General features: G+C 39.1%; 1 protein-coding gene across 1 annotated transcript in view; it reads right to left on the bottom strand.

Moving 5' to 3' along the window:
- Positions 1–25702, bottom strand: part of SYNE1 (spectrin repeat containing nuclear envelope protein 1) — a 501407-nt gene that overhangs the window by 382063 nt on the left and 93642 nt on the right. The window contains 2 exon segments of the mRNA XM_070376885.1: positions 2962–3045; positions 8218–8313. Coding sequence (XP_070232986.1) covers positions 2962–3045; positions 8218–8313 — 180 coding nt within the window.

Raw genomic sequence — 25702 nt, forward strand, 5'->3', positions numbered from 1 at the left:
TACTGCCAAACACAGACTTCTTGAATTTCCACAAGTTAGAAAAGACTAAATCTAAAAGGAGTAGTGCAACCCTTTTGGAGGGAAATATGTCAACACCTAACAAAACAAAGGATACACTTATGTTTTGATCCAGCAATCATATTTCTAAAAATTTACCCAGAAGATGCACTTCCAATAATATGAAAGTACTTATGCACAGTTATTAACAGCATCATTGATTCTGTTTGAAAAATGCTAGAAACAAGCTAAATGCTCATTCATAAAAGAGTGGTTGAATGAACTCTGCCATATCCAGACAATGGAATAGTATGTGAAAATGAATGAGGACAATCTCTATGAATTGATTTGAGCGATTTCCATGGCATAATGGAAAACAAAAATGGTAAAGTACAATTGGTTTATCTCTAGAATGCTACCTTCATGTAAGGAAGAAGGTGGTATATGAAAATATATCTGCTCATTCTCACAAAAGAAATATAGAAAAGATAAATCAGAAACTAGAGAGACTGGTGAACAAGAGATGAGAAAAGAAGTGAAAGGAAGGGGAGTGGGTATGGAGAAGTAGGGATGAGGACGAAATGCCACTTCTCTAAGTATAACTTTTACCTTGAATCATAGTAATGTCTCATTCTCTAAAATAAAAAAGTCAACTATGGCATGTGCATGGTGGTTACCCAAAGTGGAATATAACTCTATTAGTGAAGTGGAAGTTGCTCAGTCATGTCCGACTCTTTGTGTCCCCGTGGACTATATAGTCCATGGAATTCTCCAGGCCAGAATACTGGAGTGGATTGCTGTTCCCTTCTCCAGGGGATTTTCCCAATCCAGGAATTGAACCCAGGTCTCCCACATTGCAGGCGGATTCTTTACCAGCCGAGCCACTAGGGAAGCATAACTCTATTACATAATTCTATTACAAATTAATAACATAATCACACTGAAAGGGATGTGGAGAACAGAAGTAATCTAAGGAAATTTGGACAACAGTCTTTTGACTGGATATTGTAATGCCGAAGATGCAAAGAACTGTACACAAATACTGTTCTTCAGTTAGTACCCAGTTAGTTATTATACAGATCTGTTATTTATACAATTTGGGTTAATAAAAGTAGCTCTGAATCTACTTTGTGTATATATATTAGGGGTGAAAAAGAAAAGAATATATTGTAGATGAGAGCCAGGTTTCTCGTTGTAAGAGAAAACAGAAAAGAATCAGCATGAAATGGATCTTGAGGTGTTGGACTGAAATCAGAAGTGTCAGTTTGAAGTAATGGTTTACACACACCTATAACAGGACAAACTAAACAGAGAGAGAGAGAGAGAAACATAGATATCTGTGTATACCCAGATCAGTAAACATACATATCTCTAGATCTGTATGTGGGCCTGGGGCAATGAAACCTCAGTAGCAATGAGCACACACGGCACCTAAATCTTGATTTCTAAATGCTATTCACTAATGAAAGGAACAAAGCCGCATTAGGAAGTGGTTGATTCCAGGACGGGGGTAGGGGAAATATAAGATAAACCTGGAAAAGCTTTAGTTCTAGAAAATAAGGAAATGCTTATAAAAGAATGGGCCCATGTCAAAAGAGTACAGGAGTCAGCATGAAGGAACTCCTAATGGCCAAAGGTAGAAAAATTTGAGCAAAAAATAATAATAACAACAACAATAATAGTACTCATATTGGATTAAAACTATAGCATAAAATAAATATATATGAGTCCACAATGAAGTAAATAAGCAATTGAATAAATAAATGGGGAAGAAGAAAGGTTGTCTTTTTCTTACCTAACAATTCCAATTAATAAGTATAAAAGAAATGAGGGGAAAACAAAATCATCATCAGGTAAACAGCACAGAAGTATTACTGAAGGCAGCTGATACTAAAATCAGTGAGCAAAAGTTTGAGGAGAAGCAGAATATTAGCATAATCTCAATTATCTTCCCTAAGTTATTTCTCAATTATAAATGGAAAAGTAGTGGGTTTACCATAAAAAAACTCAGTCTGTGACTTTATCAAGTAGTTGAGGGTAGGATCACCAGCAATAAGCCATGATAGAATCCTGTCCCTTCTAATATGATATACTGAGAAGAATATATCATTTCCTTGGAATTCTTGTCAAAAGTGAATAATCTCAATCTAATCATGAGAAAATATCATACAAACCAAACTGAGAGACATTCTGAAAAATAACTGCCTTGCAGTTATCATCAAGATCATGAGAGACACAGAAACACAAGTGGTAGAATGGAAAAGACAAAGGAGCCACAGCTGAACACAAGCTGTGTTACTGGATTGTACCCGGAATAGAAATAAGACACTGGAGAAAAAAATGATGAAGTGAGATTAGTTTCTATGCTTTACTTGACAGTATCATATCAATTTTAATTTTCTTATTTGATAGCTTTACTGTTACGTATATGCTATATATGCTACATATATGTTATGCATATTATACAAATGCATACGTGACCAATAGACTAGTGTTTCCTATGTACTGCGTGTGTGTGTGCTCAGTCACGTTTGACTCTTTGAGACTCCAAGAACTCTTCATGTCCCTGCTAGGCTCTTCTTGTCCATGGAGTTTTTCCAGGCAAGAATACTGGAGTGGGTTGCCATTTCCTCCTCCAGGGGATCTTCCTGACCCAGGGATTGAACCCGAATCTCTTGATTCTCTTGCACTGGCAGGCCAATTCTTTACTCAAGCAACACCTGGGAAGCCCTACATATATGTACCATGTATATAAATAAGTTTTTCACATCAGAGAAAGCTGACCAAAGTACAGACATGACATCTCTGTGCCTTTTTTTTGCTACTTCTGCAAGTCTAAAATGATTTTACAATAATACCACACTTTTATGTTATATAGATTGCATGCAGTATTTCTACCCCCAAAATCAACATTGAAAATATTAGTATGCCCACGCCTTCTTCTTTTGTCTCTGTTTCTCTTACCTTCCTTCCTTCAAGGAACTTCAGTGCTGTGCCAATGTTTGCCACGGCATGAATTCTCTTCATCCGGCGCCCTTGTTCACATGGCTATGAAAGGGAGAAAGACAAGAATAAATAAAAATGCACACATTCAAATGATAGTTATAAAAAGCTATTTAAGTGGATTCAAAACATACTTGAAGAATATTTGAGAACAGCCAACATTACTCAATTTCTATAAAGGTTAGCCAATACCTACAGGAGCATTATCCCCATAGCACTTAGAAGGTGTATAATTAAAAAACATTCATTCTCAGCTTATGAATGCACTTACCCTTAAGGTTTCTGTATGCCTAAGGTTAGAAATTCACAAAATTCCTATGCTGTCTATTGAGACTGTTCCCCCTCTAAGTTAGGAAGCATTTTTATGAAAAGTCCTCTTGGTGCATGTAAGGGGGCAGGAGAAACATGGGAAATCTCTCTCCTTTCTTCTCAATTTTGTCATAAACCTAAAACTGCTTTGAAAAATAAAGTCTTGAGAAAAGTACTGTTGGTCAACTCACATTTTCTTTCAGTCATATCAACATGAAAGTCACTGACAGTGATATTTCTCGGTATGAACAACCAAATGCCTGGTGCATATGCATGCATGCCAAGTCACCTCAGTCAGGCCTGACTCTTTGCAACCCTGCGGACTATAGCTTGCCAGGCTCCTCTGTCCATGGGATTCTGCATGAAAGAATACTGGACTGAGTTGCCATTTCCTACTCTAGGGGATCTTCCCAACCCAGGAATCGAGCCCACGTCTCTTGTGTCTCCGGCACTGGCAGGCGGGTTCTTTACCACTAGTGCCACCTGGGAAGCCCACATGCCTTATATGAGCCAAGGTTAAAAAGAAGGGATGTGAGAAAGAAAACGTTCTGCACAAAACAGTATGATCTGGTACAAGGATACGAAGTTACTTGCATTTAACTTAGCAAAATGTAATAAGTTAATACATAGTTTAGTAAATATGATAAAATAATAAGTGACTTCTATGTGCCACACTGTTCATTTTAAAACTCAAAATAATTTCATTGAAGTTAGTAGCATTACATTTACAGGGCCTGAGAGGATAACAAAGTCCATGATTGCAGAGCTGATAGACTGGTCTCTTCTCCGTGACACCAAAACTCTATAAACAATTTCCAGTTAGAGCTCAAAACCAAGTATCTTTTCATTTCCAGTTAGTAACATAACAGGTGATTTCTATGATATGATTTTAAACAAATATTTAAATAGAAAATATACTTAACTTTTTAAAAAAATTTAGTCTTTTCTTGCATGGCCCACTTAGTTATTTAATTAATTATCTTTTAAAATATAAAAAGCATCTAGGAACCTACAACTAAAGCCAAGTCAGGACCCAGAAATTAAGAACGAATGCCAGATCCCTCAACATAACCCTTCATCTCATCCTCCTGCCTTCCTACACCATGGCAACTATCTCATATTTGCATCAATTTTAACACAATTGACCTGCCATTAACTAACACAATGATCCTCCCTACCAGGCTACAAGCTCTTTGAGGGCACCAACCATACCTCATTTATCTTTGTTCTCCTTAGAGGGCAAAAGGCAGTGCTTTATCCATAATAGCGACTCCAGATATGTTAGCTGGACAGTCAATAGATAATGCTAAACCCAGTTACACAAGTTCTACTATAAATATACGATTGATGCTTAACAAAGTCATCTGACGGACACAGGTGATGATCCCAATTTCCTAAGAATGCCCACTGTGTACTTTTAAGTGGCTTTTTAGACTCTTCTTGAATGCAGAGTGTTAAGGAGTCTTTAAAAGCACTATACAGAAGATTAACAAAATAGATAAGAAATAAATTTCTCTGCAGTCCTTAAGCTTTATTCATATTGCTTTTACTATTTAAAATTTTTCAATGGCAATTCTTCACATTCTTTAAAAAAACCTGAGTATAAAATTAAATTTAGTATTCCTATCTTTATGTGTGATTAAAGATATATAATCATGGATCCATTCAAAGAGTAAATGTTCTAAAATAATAATTAAGTGATGTAGAGAAATCCAAGGATAATAATTCCAAAAAACTTAAATTCCCTAGTACCTGAAATAAAATCACAGATAAGAGAGTCACAGTAGGTTATTAAAAGAAACTAAGATATTGAGATTTTTCTCTTACATTGAGATGCTGATGATAAGAGAATATTAAAGTATTTGGCTGCATTTCCCAGAAGATCATGGTCAAAGCCAGAGTCCTAGGCTATCTGAATCATGATGTTAAGTATAGTGTTCTTAATAGAGCTCTTCGTATGAGATAATTATAGAGTTCCTGAATTCTGCTAACACTCCTGAGGGAAATGCTTTTGTTCACATTCTCCTTTTGAAAGCTCTACAAGAATGCCTCAGATACTCAGCCCCTTAAATGATGCTTTTCATCTTAATGTGGTCCAGGATCAAAATGCCCACCTGTACAAAATTTAAATAATGATCACCAAGATTTATTTATAATTTCAGAGTAATTTCCTTTTATGCAATTCAGAATTTTGAAGGGCTTAATAAAAATAAATAATGAAAGGGACTTCCCTGGAAGTCCAGTGGTTAAGACACCATGCTTCTACTGCCAGGGACATGGATTTGATCCCTAGTCTGGGATCTAAAATCCTGCATGCTGCATGGCACAGCCAAATAAATAAATTAATTAATTTTGTTTTTGTTCAGTCACTAAGTCATGTCCGACTCTTTGCAACCCCATGACCTGCAGCATGCCAGGCTTCCCTGTCCCTCACTATCATCTCCTAGAGTTTGCTCAGACTCATGCCCATAGAGTCAGGGGTGCCATCCAACCATCTCATCCTCTGTTGTCCCCTTCTCCTCTTGCTCTCAATCTTTCCCAACAACAGGGTCTTTTCCAATAATTTGGCTCTTTGCATCAGGTGGCCAAAGCATTGGAGCTTCAGCTTCTGCAACAGTCCTTCCAATGAAAATTCAGGGTTGATTTCCTTTAGGATTGACTGGTTTGATCTCCTTGCAGTCCCAGGGACTCTCAAGAGTCTTCTCTAGCAGCACAGTTTGAAAGCATCAATTGTTCGGCACTCAGCCTTCTTTACTGTCCAACTCTCATACCCATACATGAAAAACTATAGCTTTGACTAGATGGACCTTTGTCGTCAAAGTGATGTGTCTGCTTTTTAATACACTGTCAAGGTTTGTCACAGCTATTGTTCCAAGGAACAAGTGACTTTTTAATTTCATGGCTGCAGTCACTGCCTGCAGTGATTTTAGAGTCCAGGAAAAGGAAATGTGACACTGTTTCCACATTTTCCCCATCTATCTGCCATAAAGTGATAAGACTAGATGCTATGATCTTTTTTTGAATGTTGAAATTTAAACCAGAAACTGTATTTCTATGTCCCAGTTTCCTCTATGTTAAATAAGAACGCTGAGATTCTTTCTGAAATTGCTTCTAGCTTCAAGATTCTAAAATTCTTACCATGGCACTTACCAGGGCACTTAAACAGAAGTAGAATTATTATGTCAAAATGTATACTTTCTCTAGATTCATTTAGCTTGGCAGTTAATGCCCATCAAGGTTTCTGTATACTGTTGGTCAAGTAGAGTGGCACAATTATAATGATACTTTGAATGAGACACTTCTTAAATCTTGTTTGAATTATAATGAAGTTTCCTTCATATAAGTAAATAGCTTAATTCAGGAGGACACATAAAGATGGCTAGTTACACCTGACCATCAAGAGGTAAATGTTTCAGTTCAATGACTCTCACATCCTAATGCTAATCCAGCTTATTTAGCTCATGCATACATCTGTTGATTCCAAATTGGATTGTCACATGTGTCTTGTTTGAGATGATCCCAGGTAGCAAGAGTGAGGATGCATGGAGAGTGAGAGAAGGAAGGAGGAAAAATTAATTAACAATAATCTATAATAGTTCGGTGTGCTGTTGAGGGTCTCCTCAGTGGGCAACTGGGGCTCAGCTCTGCTGAGGATCCAATGGAGCACTCCCTGATGTGTGAAATAAGCCTTGAAATTGTCCCTCCTACAAATGGCAGGCTGGAGTTTTTATTCACAGACTCCCATCCCCTTGAAACCATTAACTTTCCCACACTTCGGGGTTGCCTTGTGCAATCTGTGGCTTTGATAAAAGCCCTGGGGGCAGAAATTCAGACAGGTGTTGCCAGAGCTTGAGCTGAGATGCTGATGGAGGGTGTGGGTCTGCCGGGGCTAAATCAGAGGTGAGCTGAGATGGCTCACCAGAAGCCTCTGCTGTAATATGAATGCAAGTAGATAATGACTTACACAAAAATCATCAGTTTGTATTTTTCAACAAACAACTATCTTACATTTATAAAAGCTATGCTGAAGACTCCTACATGAAATTAACTGGAAATTTATGACCAGGCAAAAACACTTTAAAAACCTCAATTATCCAAGAAACGATGATCGAGCAGCTCTTTGTAAAGATGCAACAGATTAAGAAAAAATGAGTACCTCTAATTTTGGACACTATGTCTAGTGTGTTATACAATATTCTGAAGATTATTTCCTGAGCTCCTTTTAAAAATTATGGGAAATGTCACATAAATAATTTATGTTTGCAAACTACTTCTCTACTATTCCAAAATGAAAAAAAAAAAACCATAAGCCAGAAAGAACTAAATATTTTATTATTTTAGTAATGCAGAAAAAGACATTTTATAGGTCAGTGGCAATTTGTTTTTCACTCTGCTAGTTCTGCTGAACATAAAATCAAATGGTTCTGAACACGCTGTTCCCATTACAAACGACTGATGATGGAGAATGGCCACCAATGGATGAAAAATGCCGTGTTGCTTTCAAGCTTAATTTTCAATACTATGGAAACAACTGGACCAACAATCCTTTCCAAATGGAAAGTAAGCACTTAAAATGTGTTAGATATTAATTTCCAACTTATCTTCCTGGATACCGTACAGATGCCGCAGTTAACCGGAACTGATTATTGATGAAGCCTCTTTACCTTTACTTGTAAGTTGCTACTACTATACATAATGTTTTAAAGCCACTACAGGTGTCCGGGAACAAGAAAGAAAATTTATTCCTTGCTCCCATAAGTGACCGATAGACTAGTGTTTCCTATGTATTACCAACTACAAAAGAGAAAAACTTTTACATGGGTAACATCCTTTACGCTCCCCAATCTACACTCCCCAAATTCCAAATGGGAATAATTTGACAAATCTGGTCACAGAAAACATCCTTACCAGTTTCTGCCCAGACAGGACTTCCAGCAGAGCAAGTAGCTTCACACCATCTTTCATGTCTTCAAAAAGATCATCTACCACCATTGGGGGTTTCCGCTATAAAATTTAAAAAATGAGTTAATGCAAAAAATGCTTCTCTCACTTTTTGGCAGACATTTGGTACTCACTGCGGTGAAATCTGGTGAAAAGTGTCTAAATGTCCAAGTCCTTTATTAAGGATGTGATTGGCAAACAATTTTGATAGAAGCAAAGAGAAAAATGACCTTTGGAGATAAACTTAACATTAAAAAAGCCTCCTGTTTGGGTTTTTATATACACACCAATGTTGTTTAGAAAGGGAGTGTTTTTTAAAATTTTCTTCCTTTCATTCTTTATTTATTTTTGGCTGCTCCAGAGCTTGGTTGCTACTCCCTGGGCTTTTTCTAGTTATGGCGAGCAGGGGCTACTCTCTAGTTCTGGTGCTGGGCTTCTAACTGTGATGGCTTCTCTTGTTGCAGAGCAGGGCTCTAGGGTGCTCGGGCTTCAGCAGTTGTGGCCCATGGGCTTAGCTGCTCTGCACCACATGGAATCTTCCAACACCAGGGATCAGACCTGTCTCCCCTGCATTGGCAGGTGGATTCTTAACCACTGGACCACCATGGGAAGTCCATAGAGAGGGAGTGTTGACAAGAGAGAGATGGTGTGGGATACAGGAGGAAAAGAGGGTGCTATTAACATAAAAGATAAGAGAGGGGTTAAAACAGGATGTAAGCAGGGAACAGGAGGTACCCCAGATAAACTGGAGCAGCCTCCTTGCCTGAGTGAGAACACTGCTGGACTGAGGCAGGTGCCAAGTTTCTACGAATATTCTCTCCAATGTAACCTCGTTAGCTCAGGGACCTGCTGGGGGGACACTGTTAGCTCAGCCAGAGTGGCAGATTGACTCTCCTGTGGGTTAGCTGGACACAACCGTTCTGTTTCACAAGCTGGCAAATCCTGCAAATCCTCTCTCACTGTGTGGCACTGAACCCAAAGGATTGTAAGCTCAAGAGTACAGGCTGATCAGGGCAAATCTACACCACTACTGGAAAAATAAGCCCATACTTAATTCACAGGGAATTTTTATTATTTTACAAAGGTTATCGTAATACCTGGGCTTCCCTGATGGCTCAGATGGTAAAGAATCTGCCTGCAATGCAGGAGACCTAGGTTTGATCCCCGAGTCAAGAAGATCTCCTGAAGGAGGGCATGGCAACTCATTCCAGTATTCTTGCCTGGAGAATCTCATGGACAGAGGAGTCTGGAGGGCTTCAGTCCACAGGGTCGCAAAGAGTTGGACACAACTGAAGTGATTTAGCACATACACATATACTAGAGTTTATGAAATCTTGGATTAAGGTATCTTTTGGCTCAGAAGGAAGCAAAAAAGTGATGCTTAAGGTTGATGGTCAACAGAAGTTAGGTGACCTCAGATTTCTCACAGAAGATGAATTTCAAAGAAGTCTATAGCTGATTCATGCTCTGTAATTTTCTAATTCTCCCTGATCATGTTAAAAGCCTAATGCTGTATACCTGACTGTCAATTGTCTTTCTTTCTTTTCTAGAAAGATTTTTTCAGAGATATTTAATCACCAAATGTTTTATTGAAACATGATTTTTTCTCTACCCACTGATAATGGCACATTTATATTTCTCTTATGACTGCATGAATTACTGGCTCTGAATGGTACAATTCTAATTTTAAATGCATTTTTCTCTTATAAAATGAATAGCTGAATACATTATGTTCTCATGCTGTGAAATACATGTTCAAAAATAACAGAGTTTTCACTGTCAAGCTTTGTCTTTTAAGTTCCACTATTCACACTGCTTACTATTTATACAGCAAAAACGTAATAGTGACTTTATATGCTAAGCACTTAAATAAAATTATTAGGAATAAAATGAGCCTTTCTTAATGAAAAATATTCAATATGATAACAGTCAAAATTGTGGAGTTGGTGATGGACAGGGAAGCCTGGCGTGCTGTGGTTCATGGGGTCACAAAGAGTTGGACACGACTGAGTGACTGAACTGAACTGAACTAATATATCATCATTAAAAATATGTATTTGTCTTTTAAAATGTCCATCTGTATCCTAATAATAACAGTGAAATAACGAGGGGAAAAGTTAATAAACACATGATACATTCTGCAAGCAAATACAAATGAGGGTTTTCATATATTGTGTTAACTGCAAACATACTTTAAAAATTAAACAAGGCAGGGAATTTTCATGAAATAATAAAGATTCCAAGAAGTTGGACACCAAAAATAAAAGAAATTGCATCCATCCATTATGCCTTTAAACATACACAGGTGGTGGCTCAGGCGGTAATGCATCTACCTGCAATGCGGGAGACCTGGGTTCAATCCCTGGATGGGAAGATCCCCTGGAGAAGGAAATGGCAACCCACTCCAGTACTCTTGCCTAGAAAATTACATGGATAGAGGAGCCTGGTGGGCTACAGTCCATTGGGTCGCAAAGAGTCGGACACAATTGAGCGACTTCACTTTCTGTTACTTTGAAGAACATTTCCTTTTTTTGCCATGTCACAAGACATGTAAGATCTTAGTTCCCCAACTAGGATTTGAACTCGGGCCCCTGTAGTGGATGTGCGGAGTCCTAACCACTGAACCCCCAGGGAAGTCCCTGAAGAACACTTTGTCTTCATCCCACCTCTGCCCCTCATTTGTGTTCTCCTGCATCCCTACCTGTCCTCCACATGCTCCCTGCCCCTTTTGCCACTCCTAGAAGCAGCCTCCAGACCAGCACTGACCTCTGAACAATCAGTGACCCCTCATCCCACCGCACTGGGCCTTGTTGGCACCAGCAGTGGCGGTGGTTGAGGCCTTATTGGCCTCTCCTTGAGCTGCTTCTCCCCAAGCCCTTTTGATCAGCCTGCCTGGTTCACAGGCCTCTTCTACTTCTCTCTCGCTCTCCTTTCTTCCTGACTGTGGCCATTCACCAAACCCAATCCCAACTCCTCTGTTGTTTAAAAAATTGTCTGGACAGACATGATTCTTGAATCCTTCTTTCCAGGTAAGTGTTCTCTACTAAACACTGTCGAGCACAAGGCAGGCACTCAACAAATATTGCTGGCTGACTGAATGAATGAATGAATAAAGTTTTCTTAAAAAAATGATCTTTGCCCTATGCCCATACTAATGGTTCTCAAAATGAGGTGCATATATGATGAGTAAAGAAAAATTATCTCCAGCTTCTTGGCAATCCAAGACTACAATGAATGCATAGAAGCATCTTGTTTCTGAGCATTTTATTCACAGTAGGAACTCATTAAAAACTTGTTGAAGAAATGAATGAAGTTTCTAGCCTGTACATGGGAAAAAAAAAAAAAAGAAAAACGGCAGGTGGTTTTTATCTCAAGAACATAGATACCTAGAATACTCTCACTTTCCTACTTTCCCATTTAGCAAATTCCTGGTCAGTTATATGACACAGTCAGTCTTACATTATCTTTTCCAGTTTTCCAACTGGGATTAAATCACTTCTTTTGTGTTAGTGAATGGTTCAGATTATAATAATCGAACTACATTACAGTTAGTTATTCACAAGTCTGTGTCCTCAGGAATTCAGATCATGGACTTCTGGAGGACAAGGAAGTTGAATATATGTTTATATACATAATAACAAGAACAGTGCCTCTTGTTAGATAGATAGATAGATACCTCAACAGAGATATGTGATGCTTATCTGCAAGTTACCTTTTGGAATCTTGGAGAGAGAACAATATGAAGCAAAATAAGGACATGAAGCAAAATGTTCTTCTTCTATAGGATGTATGAGTCGCTTCTGAAAATTTTTTCACCAATATCTTCTTACGCAAAGTAAAGAGATGCAGTCTGATGACTATTAGCAGACTAATTAGAAACTGGACAAAATATTTTTCTTTAAAATAAAAATGTTTATGTTATTCATAATATTCGACTATTATATTTTCAATACACAGAATTATAGAACCTAGTATGTAATAAATTCTTGACTTAATACCTCAACCAGTAAAAGAGGAAACAAACAAACCTTTGACTGCAAAGAGCTCACAAAAATGAATCCCAGAAAATGATCTCCATATTTCTACAAGTTCTATCCAATTTTACATAATGTACATGCTGTGTAAGATCACTTTATTTATCAAAAGATGTTACCAAAGATTATACTAGAATAAGAAGTCCTAGCAATTATTGGACAAATTTTGCTCTCCCATTTTGTATGAAGTACCATTTATCTATAGCGAATGGGGACCTTTACTATCGTGACAACAGTGCATTTACTTTTTGAAACAAACTTTTAATAGGAAACCTCTCACCTAAAATGCCTCTCTTGTCATATATATAAGTATTAACAGCATCAATCTGATTTCTTTGTAGGATTCAGGTCATGGTGCTAGAGGCCAAAAAGAAGAGATAGAAATGAGGGTAATTCACTGGAGCCTGAATTAATGGAAAACAGAGATAATGTGGTTTGTTCCGACGGCTTGACAATGTACAGTTTCAAGCACTAGACAGAAATCTACCAGGCACATTTTAAGACCATAGCTATCTATTTTTTATTAAGATAAAATTACAATAAGCTCTTAGTTTTGTATAGTGATTGGAAATACTATACACTTTGCTCTGGAAATCACATTTAGATAATCTACAGATACTCATGATGAATCTGAGATTCATGATGAATCTCAAAGAATGGAATGTACTGACTGAGGGGAGAGGGAGATGGAGAAAACAAAAAAAGAGAAAGAGGTACTTGGCTTCTGTGGCTACTCCCTTCTAGAAGCTCTCCTCAAACTAGGCTTAAGCCCTAAGTTTTGGCTGTCAGAGGATTGCCTAAAGTCTCTGAAACTCAGGGAAAAGGCACATCCTGGCTGTGCCCTCAGTAGCTAACTCATGAGTGGAACAGACCTCACAGAGTATTTTTCTCTAATTTTTTCCTCCTCCTCCTTTATTTTTGTGGCCCCTTTAATGCATACAATGAGATCTATTCCTTTACTCTTAGAACTTAAAGAAAGGAAACCAAATATTTCTCCTTCAACTTTATGAGATCTGAGAGAACACAGGGATCTTTGGCATAACTTTTACTGAGCATTCCTATATTGGGGAAAAATAATCGACTCTCTGTCACTGTGTATATGAGAATGACTTGTGATCGTTTACTAGTCTGTAAGTGCTGCTGCTGCTGCTGCTGTCCCGTCAGTCATGTCCGACTCTGTGCGACCCCATAGGCGGCAGCCCACCAGGCTCCCCCGTCCCTGGGATTCTCCAGGCAAGAACACTGGAGTGGGTTGCCATTGCCTTCTCCAATGCATGAAAGTGGAAAGTGAAAGTGAAGTCGCTCAGTCGTGTCCAACTCATAGCGACCCCATGGACCGCAGTCTACCAGGCTCCTCCATCCATGGGACTCTCCAGGCAAGAGTACTGGAGTGGGGTGCCATTGCCTTCTAGTACATGTTTAATCCTTATCGACCATTACTTTCATATTTTCACTCATATAGGAAGATCATATTTGCTATGCCACATGTTGATTTTATGTCCCTAGAAAATTGCCTTGGGTTCGATCCCTGGGTTGGGAAGATCCCCTGGAGAAGGGAAAGGCTACCATTCCAGTATTCTGGCCTGGAGAATTCCATGTATTGCATAGTCCATGGGGTTGCAGAGTCAGACATGACTGAGCGACTTTCACTTTCATTAAGCTGCAATACTGAAGAGAAAAAGGAATATGAGAATAATTTTGAGGAAAAAAGTCATAACTACTTGTTATGAAATGAAAATTTAAGGAATTCTCACATTTTTAAAACTATATAGAAATCATAATTGCCATCGTGACAGGTATGAGGTGATATTTCATCATGGTTTTGATTTGCATTTTCTTGATTAGCGATCTTGAGCATTTTGTCACATGCTTGCTGGCAATGTGTATGTCTTCTTTGGGAAACATCTATTCAGATCCTCTGCCCATTTTTCAATCATGTTGTTTTTTGGATATTGAGTTGTATGAGTTCTTTGTATATTTTGGATATTAACCCCGTCTCAGAAATGTCATTTGCAAGTATCTTCTCCCACTCAGTAGTTGATCTTTTCACTTTGTTGATCATTTCCTTCACTATACAAAAGATTTTTAGTTTGATATTTAACTTATATGCAGAGTACATCATGAGAAACGCTGGGCTGGAAGAAACACAAGCTGGAAACAAGATTGCCGAGAGAAATATCAATAACCTTAGATATGCAGATGACACCACCCTTATGGCAGAAAGTGAAGAGGAACTAAAAAGCCTCCTGATGAAACTGAAAGAGGAGAGTGAAAAAGTTGGCTTAAAGCTCAACATTCAGAAAACGAAGATCATGGCATCCAGTCCCATCACTTCATGGGAAATAGATGGGGAAACAGTGGAAACAGTGTCAGACTTTATTTTTTGGGGCTCCAAAATCACTGCAGATGGTGACTGCAGCCATGAAATGAAAAGACACTTACTCCTTGGAAGGAAAGTTATGACCAACCTAGATAGCATATTCAAAAGCAGAGACATTACTTTGCCAACAAAAGTCCGTCTAGTCAAGGCTATGGTTTTTCCTGTGGCCATGTATGGATGTGAGAGTTGGACTGTGAAGAAGGCTGAGGGCCGAAGAATGGATGCTTTTGAACTGTGGTGTTGGAGAAGACTCTTGAGAGTCCCCTGGACTGCAAGGAGATCCAACCAGTCCATTCTGAAGGAGATCAGCCCTGGGATTTCTTTGGAAGGAATGATGCTAAAGCTGAAACTCCAGTACCTTGGCCACCTCATGCAAAGAGTTGACTCATTGGAAAAGACCTTAATGCTGGGAGGAATTGGGGGCAGGAGGAGAAGGGGACGACAGAGGATGAGATGGCTGGATGGCATCACTGACTCGATGGACGTGAGTTTGAGTGAACTCTGGGAGTTGGTGATGGACAGGGAGGCCTGGCGTGCTGAGATTCATGGGGTTGCAAAGAGTCGGACACGACTGAGCGACTGAACTGAGCTGAACTGATAGTCCAATTTGTTTATTTTTGCTTTTGTCTCCCTTGTCCAAGGAGACAAAGCAAAAAAAAAAGAAAAAACCTACTAAGAATGATGTCAGTGAGTGGATTGCCTATGTTTTCTTCTAGAAATCTTATGATTTCAAGTTTTACATTTAGGCTTTTAATCCATTTTGGATTTATTTTCGTGTATGACATGAAAAAGTAGTCCAATTTGATTTTGTTGCATGTAGCTGTCCAGTTTTCTCAAAACTATTTATTGAAGTAGCTGTCATTCTTCCATTGTATATCCTTACCTCCTTTATCATAGTTTAATTTCCTATAGAAATGTGCATTCATTTATGGGCTCTGTGTGTGTGTATGTGTTCAATTGCTAGGTCACGTCCAACTCTTGCAGCATGCCAGCCTCCCCTGTCCTTCACTGTCTCCCAGAGTTTGCTCAAATTCATGGGCTGTCTATTCTGTTCTGTTAATCTATGCGTGTGTTTTTGTGCCAGTACCATACTGTTTTGATTACTGTAGAAGGCAATGGCACCCCACTCCAGTACTTTTGCCTGGAAAATCCCATGGATGGAGGAGCCTGGTAGGCTGCAGTCCATGGGGTCTCTAAGAGTCGGACACGACTGAGTGACTTCACTTTCACTTTTCACTGTCATGCATTGGAGAAGGCAATGGCAACCCACTCCAGTGATCTTGCCTGGAGAATCCCAGGGACAGCGGAGCCTGATGGGCTGCCGTCTATGGGGTCGCACAGAGTCAGACAGGACTGAAGCGACTTAGCAGCAGCAGCAGCAGCAGCAGCTTTGCAGTATAGTTTGAAATCAGAGAGCATGATGCCTCCAGTTTTGTTCTTTCTCAGGATTGTTTGGACTATTCAGAGTCTTTTGTATTTCAATATACATCTTAGAATTATTTATTCTAGTTTGTGCCCATCAAGAGATGAATTAAGATATGGTAAATATACAATGGAATATTACTCAGCCATAAAAAATAATGATTTTTTTTCCCATTAGGACAACATGGATGGATCCAGAGAGTATTATGTTGAGTGAAGTAAATCGGATAGAGAAAGACAGATACTGTATGATTTCACTTATAAGTGAAATCTAAACAAAAAACAAAAAAACAAAAACAAATGAACAAACATAACAAAACAGAAACAGATTCATAGATATACAGAACAAACAGGTGGCTGCAAGAGGGAAGGGGGTTTTTGGAAGGAGAAAAATAGGTGAGGGAGCATAAGAGGTACAAACTTCTATTTACAAAATAAATGAGTCATAGGTGTGAAATGTACAGTGTGAGGAAAATAGTTGATAACTGTATAATGTCTTTTTATGGTAACAATAACTAGATTATTGCAGTGACCATTTTGAAATGTATAGAAATACTGAGGCATATGTGTATACATATACACTGGAATAGACACAAATCAGCCCCACTCACACCATGTCCCCCTGTGGCCATGTCTGTGCATTTAATAATATAAAACTTATAGCATTTTACTTTAAACTCCTAAATACATATCTCAGGCTTTAAAATTTGTGATTTCTACATATCTAGCGATACCAATAAAACTGAACTGGAAAAGACCTAAACGAAAAGTCTGGAGCACAGATAATGCTTTGCTCCAGTTGAAACACACATGCTGCCGGGCACGATCAGGCTTGCTGACCATGATGTGTAATGACGGCCTGAGATATTCCCCAGATGGCCTTCTGTGCAGTATATAAAGACGTCTGAAAGCAAAGGCTGGATCTCAAGGTGTATTCTGTGTACCTCGACACTTCTGTTTACACAAAGGCTTCTCACTTCTACAGCGAGTGAGATGAATCACTCCCGCCTCTGGTTTACATGAGTTCCAGGTGGGAGCTATATGACAGGCTGAGAAACAGGGCATGGGGAGACATCCCATCCCAGGACCAGTTGAGCATGTTCACATGCTCTGCCGGTTATCTGATGGGCAGGGACAATAAACTCAACAACAGGAACAGAGAGGAGAGTGGGAAGGGAAGTGAGGTTGACCTGCAGATATGGAGCAAGTTACCCCCCAATGGTTGGCAAGAAGCCCACCACACAAAACTGTCTAAAAATGCAGAAACAGCTGGACTAGATGAGTAAAACTGTGATTATAACCACTGACAAGAGCCAGAGAAAATTCATTCAACATCTAAAAGGTTCTGTCATCTTATTCAGAAAATCTAATTAGACATTACCAATATCTCCAGAAACAAAGTGAAGTAATTAAAAAAAAGTTATGCATAATCTGTTTATCCTTCTCTCCCTTTATAACAGTACTATTGTGATTATTTTCCACCTCTGTTTGGCAAAAATGAGAAGATGGTTCCCATTCTTTACTGCTTCCTATGACAGATAGCATAAATATTTCCATTTCCTTAATTATTTAATTCGATTTGGAATAAATATCCCAAAGGCAGTAACTTTGCCCTCCGGCTCAACTTTAAATCTGCTTGAAAAACTGCTCTTAACAACTTTCATGTGTAATCTTTCTTTTTCATTATATAGTTTAAAAGAAGCATACTCCTCAAGTTATTTGTTTTATTCAGGATGAAGCTGGATTTACCCTTTACCCATCTCTGTTCATACTCCATAGCTGATTCATCAACAAATTGTTGACTTTATTTTCAAAATTCACCCAGAATCCAGCCATTTCTTACCACCTCCACAGCAATGACCTTGGTCCAAGCCAGTCCTCTCTCACCCGAATGACCCAACAATCTCCTACCTTATCTCCTTCCTTCATCCTGTGTCTTCTTCAGTCTATTCTCAACAGAAGACCTATTTTCTTTCTCTCCCGTCCTTCTCCCCAAATGTGATAAAAGCATCACAGTGAAAGGGTTACTCCTCTTGTTTTGTTCACTGTTGCAGTCTCAGTATCTAGAATCTCGCTAAGCATATCAAATAACATTTTAAAATATTTATCGAATAAATGTATTAAGAAAAAATATTTCTAAAAGAGGGAACTTTGATAAACATTATCAAAACGTTTGGCAATCTGCATAAACTTTGCTATGTCTACATCTCTGTTATTAACAAATTAATGTTAATGTTAGTTTCTCGGTCATGTCCGATGCTTTGCAATCCCATGGACTGTAGCCCTCCAGGCTCCTCTGTCCATGGAATTCTCCAAGCAAGAATATTGGAGTGGGTTGCCATTCCCTTCTTCAGGGGATCTTCCCAACCCAGGGACAGAACCCTGGGCTTCCACATTGCGGACACATTCTTTACTGTCTGAGCCACCAGGGAAGCCCAAAACGTTGGTTGCTCAGTCATATCCAACTCTTAATAAATGCCATTTATTTTGAAATGACAATTTTCTTTTTAATCTTTTAGTTGCATATTTGGAAACAATTCATTAGTATGTTTAGGATTACCAAACTAGTTTTACAAAATCAACTAAAGAATTGTTTCTGGGGTGTATTATTACATTTACTTTTTCCTCTTTGTCTTTTTAATCTCATCTTAGTTCATTAATAGTCCCACCAAAGTGAGTACAAGAAACCGAAGGATCAAATTTCAATTTTGAACATTTCCATATTATCTTTTAATACCAGTGATGGAAAGACAACTGAAGAAGAACAAAAGCAGCCACTGAGGTGATATTTTATGTCTGTGAGGATGTCGATCAAAGTCATTACTAGTATGGATTATTGAAAAGCATGGAAAGCATGTCAAAAGTGTTCCTTTAAAAGGAGTCCATGTATTTGACTTGGTCTCAAAATGTGCTCTTAATTGAACCTATTATGGGTTGAACTGTGTGCTCCCTCCATGATACATGGAAGTCTAAACCCCAGGTACCTGGGGATGTGGTTTTATTTGGAAGTGGGATCTTCAGAGAAGTGATCAAGATAAAATGAGGTCATGGTGGGGAGGGGTCCTAATCCAATATGACCAATGTCCTTATATAAAGGGGAAATTTGGACAGTCACACAGGCACAGGGGCAAAGATTGGACTAATGCAGCTGCAAACTAAGGAATCCCATATACCCCAGGCCACCACCTGAGGCGAGGAAGAGTCAAAGAATTCTGCCCAGAGTCTCAGAGGGTGGCATGGCTGCCTAACCTTGAGGGCGGTGAGATAATAAATTTCTCATTTGAAGGTACCCAGTAGGTTGCACTTTGTTATGGCAAACTCACACAGAATGTAAATAATGTTAATGGTGCTTTTTTCCCAGCTCATCTAAAAAGCAAGGAGATGCTCGTGACTGAGGTCATCCGAGAGTTGGTACTTAGAGTGTTCAGTTCTTATCCTTCACAGCTCCTTAGATCTAAGGCTGGCAGATGTGGAGTGGGTTGTTTATTGCATCCTGAAAGAGATGCTCCTTTTATAGAAACACGAAACAATGGCTGTTTCAGACCTATCTTTTTTCCCAAAGGACTTAGTGTCAAACCATATATTTATTTCAAAGCCATATATTATAAAGAATGAATCCAAGGTATTTAAATATAGATATTCTATTCCATTTGACAAATTTACAGAAAAGTGAAACTATAACCATTTGATGACAGAGTGTAGCCAATGTTAATTTTAAGATTATTTATATATCTTTTTCTAATTAAAAGTAAAACTTCGGGGGAGATATTTTTGGAAAACACATCTTTAAACTGGCATCTTTGGGGGCCAATGTGACACTATACAATAGCTTTTGAATCTTGCTTAAAATTTAGAAATTCACCATGATAGATACATTTTAAAATGTGAAAGAACACATTTATTTAGTTCTTTTTTTAAATTTCTTTTTCATTGGAAGATAACTGCTTTACAATATTGTGCTGGCTTCTGCCATACATTAACACGAATCAGCCGTAAGTTTACATGCGCCCCTTCCCTTTTAAACCTCCCCCTCCTCCCTATCCCATTCCGCCCTTCCAGGCTGTCATAGAGCACCAAGTCGAGTTCCCTGCTATACAGCAACTTCCCAATTCATACGATAATGTACATGTAATGTAAGGTAATGCATATGTATATGACGATGTATATGCTTCAGTGCTACTCTCTCAATTCTTCCCATCCTCTCCTTCCCCCGCTGTGTCCAAAGTCTGTTCTCTGCATCTGTGTCTCTATTCCCCTTCTGCAAATAGGTTCATCAGTACAATTTTTGTAGATTCTGTATACATGCATTAATATACGGTATCTGTTTTTCTTTTTCTGACTTACTTCACTCTGTATAGCACATTTTAACTGTCGGTTTAAAAAATGTTTTTCATAAATTCGTCTGCTCAGAAAGGTAGACTATTGTGTTAGACCTAAAAAACCTGCATGCAGTCTTCAGGTGGGAATCCCCTCAAATTCAAGTCCACCCCACTCTGTGCTTCTCTCTCCCCCATCTCAAACTTGGGCACATCCACACCCTCCTTCCCATCACCACTCTGGCCTCAGAGATGGGGACTTTGGTGGAAGTATTCTTTATCTCTGTAGAAATATCCACCCTCTACTTGTGCTCCAGATTTTCTCCCCACCATGCCTCCTCAGGAGACTTGTGTCTTAAAATAATCTTGTCTTCTTTCTTTATCAGCCTATCCCTTTCCACCAGTTCTTGAGCTTTCCCTTCCATAAACACACACTTAGGACCACTCTTTATCGAAACAGCTCTTACCCGATCCTATGTTCTATTTTAGCTAATACTCCTGAACATGTAAAACACACTCAGATCCTAACATCTTCCCCTCTCGTTTACTCATCAATTTGCTAGAGTTGGGTTTATGCCATGACTTGGTCACTCCCAGTGATGGCTAATGACTTCCGAATTGCCAAATCAAATGGGTCCATCTCTACCAAGTTAATTTCTCCATCTGTAGTTGAACCCATTAGCTTTTCCCCAAAGTCTCTTATATTCTCTTTGTAAATGATCCTAATCATTTGTTCAAGACAGAAATTTAGAAGTCATTCTTCACTCCTTCTCCCCCAACCTTCCCAGGAATGACTCAATAGTATTAAATCCACCCCTGGATAACACTTTTCAATGTATCCACTTTTCTCCATCCCCCCAGCACTGTTTCAGTCCAGCGTATCTCATCTGACTTACTGCAAGTTCACTCCAACTTCACTTTTACTTGTTTATATGAGAGGGTGTGGGGAAATGAGAGAGGGGGCGGGAGAGAGAGATGAGCGGGAGAAGAAAGGAGGGAGGGAGGGAGAAAGACAGAGAGAACGATACTGAAAGAGGGGTTTAGCCCAGAGTGACCATTTGTTTTTCCTAAGATTCTTTAATGTGTCCCAGTGCCCATAACACAGCATCCGAACCCGTTTAACGACTGACCTTCAATTGAGTTTCAGTTCTCTCTGTCGCCAGCCCATCTCTGAAACCTGTATTTGCAGGTATTCTGAGCTTCCTCCATTTCCTTTACTGTACCAAGCTCTTTCTTACTCTAAACTTTTGAAAACATTAGCTCCTTTACCTATCCAATCTCAAGACATTTCTCAGGTTCCAGATGTTTCTTCCTCTGAAAACCTAAGGCCCTCCATTGGGTTACTTGAGTGGTTGGTTGCAATTGCCCTGTGCTCCCTAACACCCTTGACTTCCCCACTCATGGGATTTCACTCACACACACACACCTGTAATTGCTGTCTCTTCTGCTACATATCAGTTCCATGATAGCATGGATTATAGCTGTTTTTGTTCACCATGCTGCTGCTGCTAAGTTGCTTCAGTCGTGTCCGACTCTGCGACCCCAGAGATGGCAGCCCACCAGGCTCCCCTGTCCCTGGGATTCTCCAGGCAAAAACACTGGAGTGGGTTGCCATTTCCTTCTCCAATGCATGAAACTGAAAAGTGAAAGTGAAGTCACTCAGTCGTGTCCAACTCCTAGCGACCCCATGGACTGCAGCCTACCAGGCTCCTCCATCCATGGGATTTTCCAGGCAAGAGTACTGGAGTGGGGTGCCACTGCCTTTGTTTACCATAGTACCCACAATCTGTAGCACATAAGCGGTGCTTGAAAAGTATTTGCTACATGAATTGTTCATCAAATGAAGCATGGGCATATAACACAGTGATTAGTGCCCAAACTTTGTAGTCCTGGGACTGAAATCTAGTTTTCCACCTACTTGTTATATGACCTTGAGCTTATTAACTAACTTTAAGTTTTGGGTTCACAATCTATAACGTGGTGAAAATAATACTTATATTTGATTATTGATGTGAGATTTAAATAAAAGATAAAGTAGCAAAGGCACAGTAACTGGCACATGGATAAGAGTTCAATGAACAGCGGCCCTGGAATTTAGAAAGATATTTAGCAATGAGTGGTGATAGCTAGCACCGAATCAAGATCTAACTTTGAAAAACTATTACATGGATTGATATTGGGCTAATTAAAAAACAAATACCCTACCTTCTTTCACTGACAGAGCAGACAGAACAGAAAGAGTCAGGTTTCTTCTTAAAAAGGAAGAAAATTATAGGGTCCATGTTTAAATGTGAAACTCCCTTCCTGAAAGGAATTACCAGGTATATGAAATAAACAGAATTCACTAACATTTGCTAATGTTATATCACACTGTATCGACAATTTGTGACTCACAATGCTTAGCATAATCACAGAAGCATAAAGTGTTCAATTTGAAAACAGCGAATATTTTTAAAAAACTGATAACTGTATCCACAAGTTTGAACAATCTACTGAAAATTATCAGGTTTTTTTCTTACTTTTAATAAAAGTTTTGTTTTGAGAAAAGCATGTTTTTTGAAAACAGATTGCTCTCTCATTTGTACCCTATCACTTTATACTCTTGTCAAAATATTTATAAAGAATTGTTGCAATCGAATAAAATGTCATCCATGAAAGAGTTTATTCTTTTATTTAATTAGCAGTAATTACTTTACTTATTTGCAACTGAGAAAAGCAGCCTAGAACAAAACTGAAATAAAAAGCCTCCTCAAATTCATGTCCATGAAGCATCTTTTGAACATCTCCCATGTAGCCAAGACTAAATGACCATAGGACAGAAGAGGAAATTTTCTTGCTTCTCAATTCAACATTACAGCTCTTAAACCTGTCACCACCTGTTTTAGGAAAAGGTCAATTTCCAAAAAAGATTTTGAGAAAACAGATACAATCGTTTTTTTCCAATTTACTGAAATATAATTGACACACAAAGCTTTCTTTCTAAATAAGAAGTCTTGTAAATTGTTTTTTAAAATAAAAGCTTTATTTATTTTTGTTTAGTTTGCTTAAACAAACTATGAAACTTTGCCTTTTAAAGAAGGAACTATAGTAGTAAGACATTATCACAGATTTTAGGGTGAGATGGTTTACCATCCTAGTTTAAATCCATAAAAATCCTCATGACTTATATACAATCTCTCAGGCAATAAAGATCCTGCAAAATATTTACAACTTGCATTCTAGAAAAAAGTTGAAACTTTTCTTTTTCCTGCCAATTTAGCATCTTTGTCCTTTCTCATTTTTTAGAGAACTGGGAACTGAATCAGTCAACACACTGATCTTGAACTTCCCAGTCTCCAGAATTTCAAGAAATACATTTTCCTGGTTTAAGCCACATAGTCTATGGCCACAGTTGACTAACAGCGGGTCTAAGCCGGCTGCATATTTACTGGACAAAGTAAATGAACACAAACAGTACACCAAACCGGACTCAATCTGACCCAGCAAATTACAAAACACCAGGTTGTTTCAAGGCTGACAGCGATTAGGGCTCCATCCTTGGAGCAGACTGTCAGTTACAGGACAAACCACTGGCCTTTGGTATTTAATAAGCAAGAAGGAAGAAGAAAAGTTGGCTCCTGAATCTCTAGAGGGTAAGAAAAGACCTCGAGGCAGATCAAATTGCCTCTCTGTGGTGCCTTCTCTAATGAGAAGCATTTTTATTCTAAGTATGGTTTGAGGCCTGCTCTATGACTGAAAACCAGAGGCTAGGGAAGATATCTGTGTATCATTAAAAGGTAAAACAGATAGCTATGGGAACCTGCCATATAGCAAAGGGAGATCAGCCCAGTGCTCTGTGACCTAGGCGGATGGGGTGTGAGGAGTAGGGGAGGAGATTCAAGGGAGGAGGGTCTATGTAAACATATGGTTGATTCACTTCATTGTATAGCAGAAATTAGCACAACACTGTAAAGCAACTATACCCTAATTTTAAAAAATAAAATAAGGGGGGAAACAAAAGGGTAAGTAGGAGCTGAGGACCAAAAATCTAAGAAGCTGCTTTCCCAAGAGACTTAATAAGACTCTGGGCATAATACATGCTTCTGTGGAACCCAGGTAACTAAGGTGTGTGTGTCTGTGTGTCTGTACAGGTGCATGTTGTCCACATCTGGGGTGACAGACTGATGGACACACTCCAGCATCACACAATGTCACAGAGACAACAGGCAAAGTGACACAGTGTCAAGAAAGTGAAAGTGAAAGTCGCTCAGTCATGTCCGACTCTTTGCGACCCCAAGGACTATACAGTCCATGGAATTCTCCAGGCCAGAATACTGGAGTGGGTAGCCTTTCTCTTCTCCAGGGGATCTTCCCAACCCAAGGATCAAACCCAGGTCTCCCACATTGCAGGCAGATTCTTTACTGGCTGAGCCACCAGGGAAGCCCTACAATGTCCAGAGGCCAGATCAAAGATATGAACCTGATCTTGCTTCTGTTGCAAGAAAGGCATTAGTCTCAGAAGCAAGTGAGCACATGGCATTGGGGAGGGAAGAATGTGCTTCCATTTAAATTTGGGTGGATATGTAAATGTGATTTCAACCATACTGTAAAGCCTAGGTTGCATAATTTTTCTTACAGAGAAGGGATACAGAGAGAAATAGAGATGGAAATGGGGATAAAACAGGGACCGGGGATTGAGATACAGATGGAAGGGAGTTGGGTGGAGGTGCGATGGAGGAGGAGATAGGGTGGGAGAGATGGAGGTGACACAGGAATGGGAGCAGGGTGGGAGGGAGAATGAGCGAGAAACAAGCCTGGAACAGGAAACTCAGATAGGAGGAAACTCAGATAGGGATAAAGGTGAGCAGAGGGTGGGGACAACAGAGAGGGGTGAACAAGCAACCATGGGATCAGCTGCCAAGACAGTCACAGACGTAAACATGCACTCTGCAGCCCTCCTAAAACTCTGAAGTGTCAAAGCAGGGTCATGGGGTCAGATTTGATTTTCAAAATGTTTTCCGACTATGAGTGAATCAGAAAAAGGAAAATATTTTCCAAAGAAGTTGTGGTTTTGGCAAGATACTATGCTGTCACTATAGATAAGTTCTGGATAACAAGTATGGGCATCACTGTTTCAGTTGTCAAGAGACAGGAAAACAAATAACAAATACAGAGGAGAAAACAACAACAAAATTTCTATGGCAGTAAGTTTCTAATGGAGCAGTTGTGGAGATAGCAATTTTCTGGGTCTTTCCAAATGATACCATCAACATAAAATGGTGTAAAGTAGGGAAACCAAGTGGATTTCAGGCTTACATCTG

This window comes from Bos mutus, chromosome 9 (assembly GCF_027580195.1).
Source record: "Bos mutus isolate GX-2022 chromosome 9, NWIPB_WYAK_1.1, whole genome shotgun sequence".
In the NCBI taxonomy this organism is placed as follows: Eukaryota; Metazoa; Chordata; class Mammalia; order Artiodactyla; family Bovidae; genus Bos; species Bos mutus.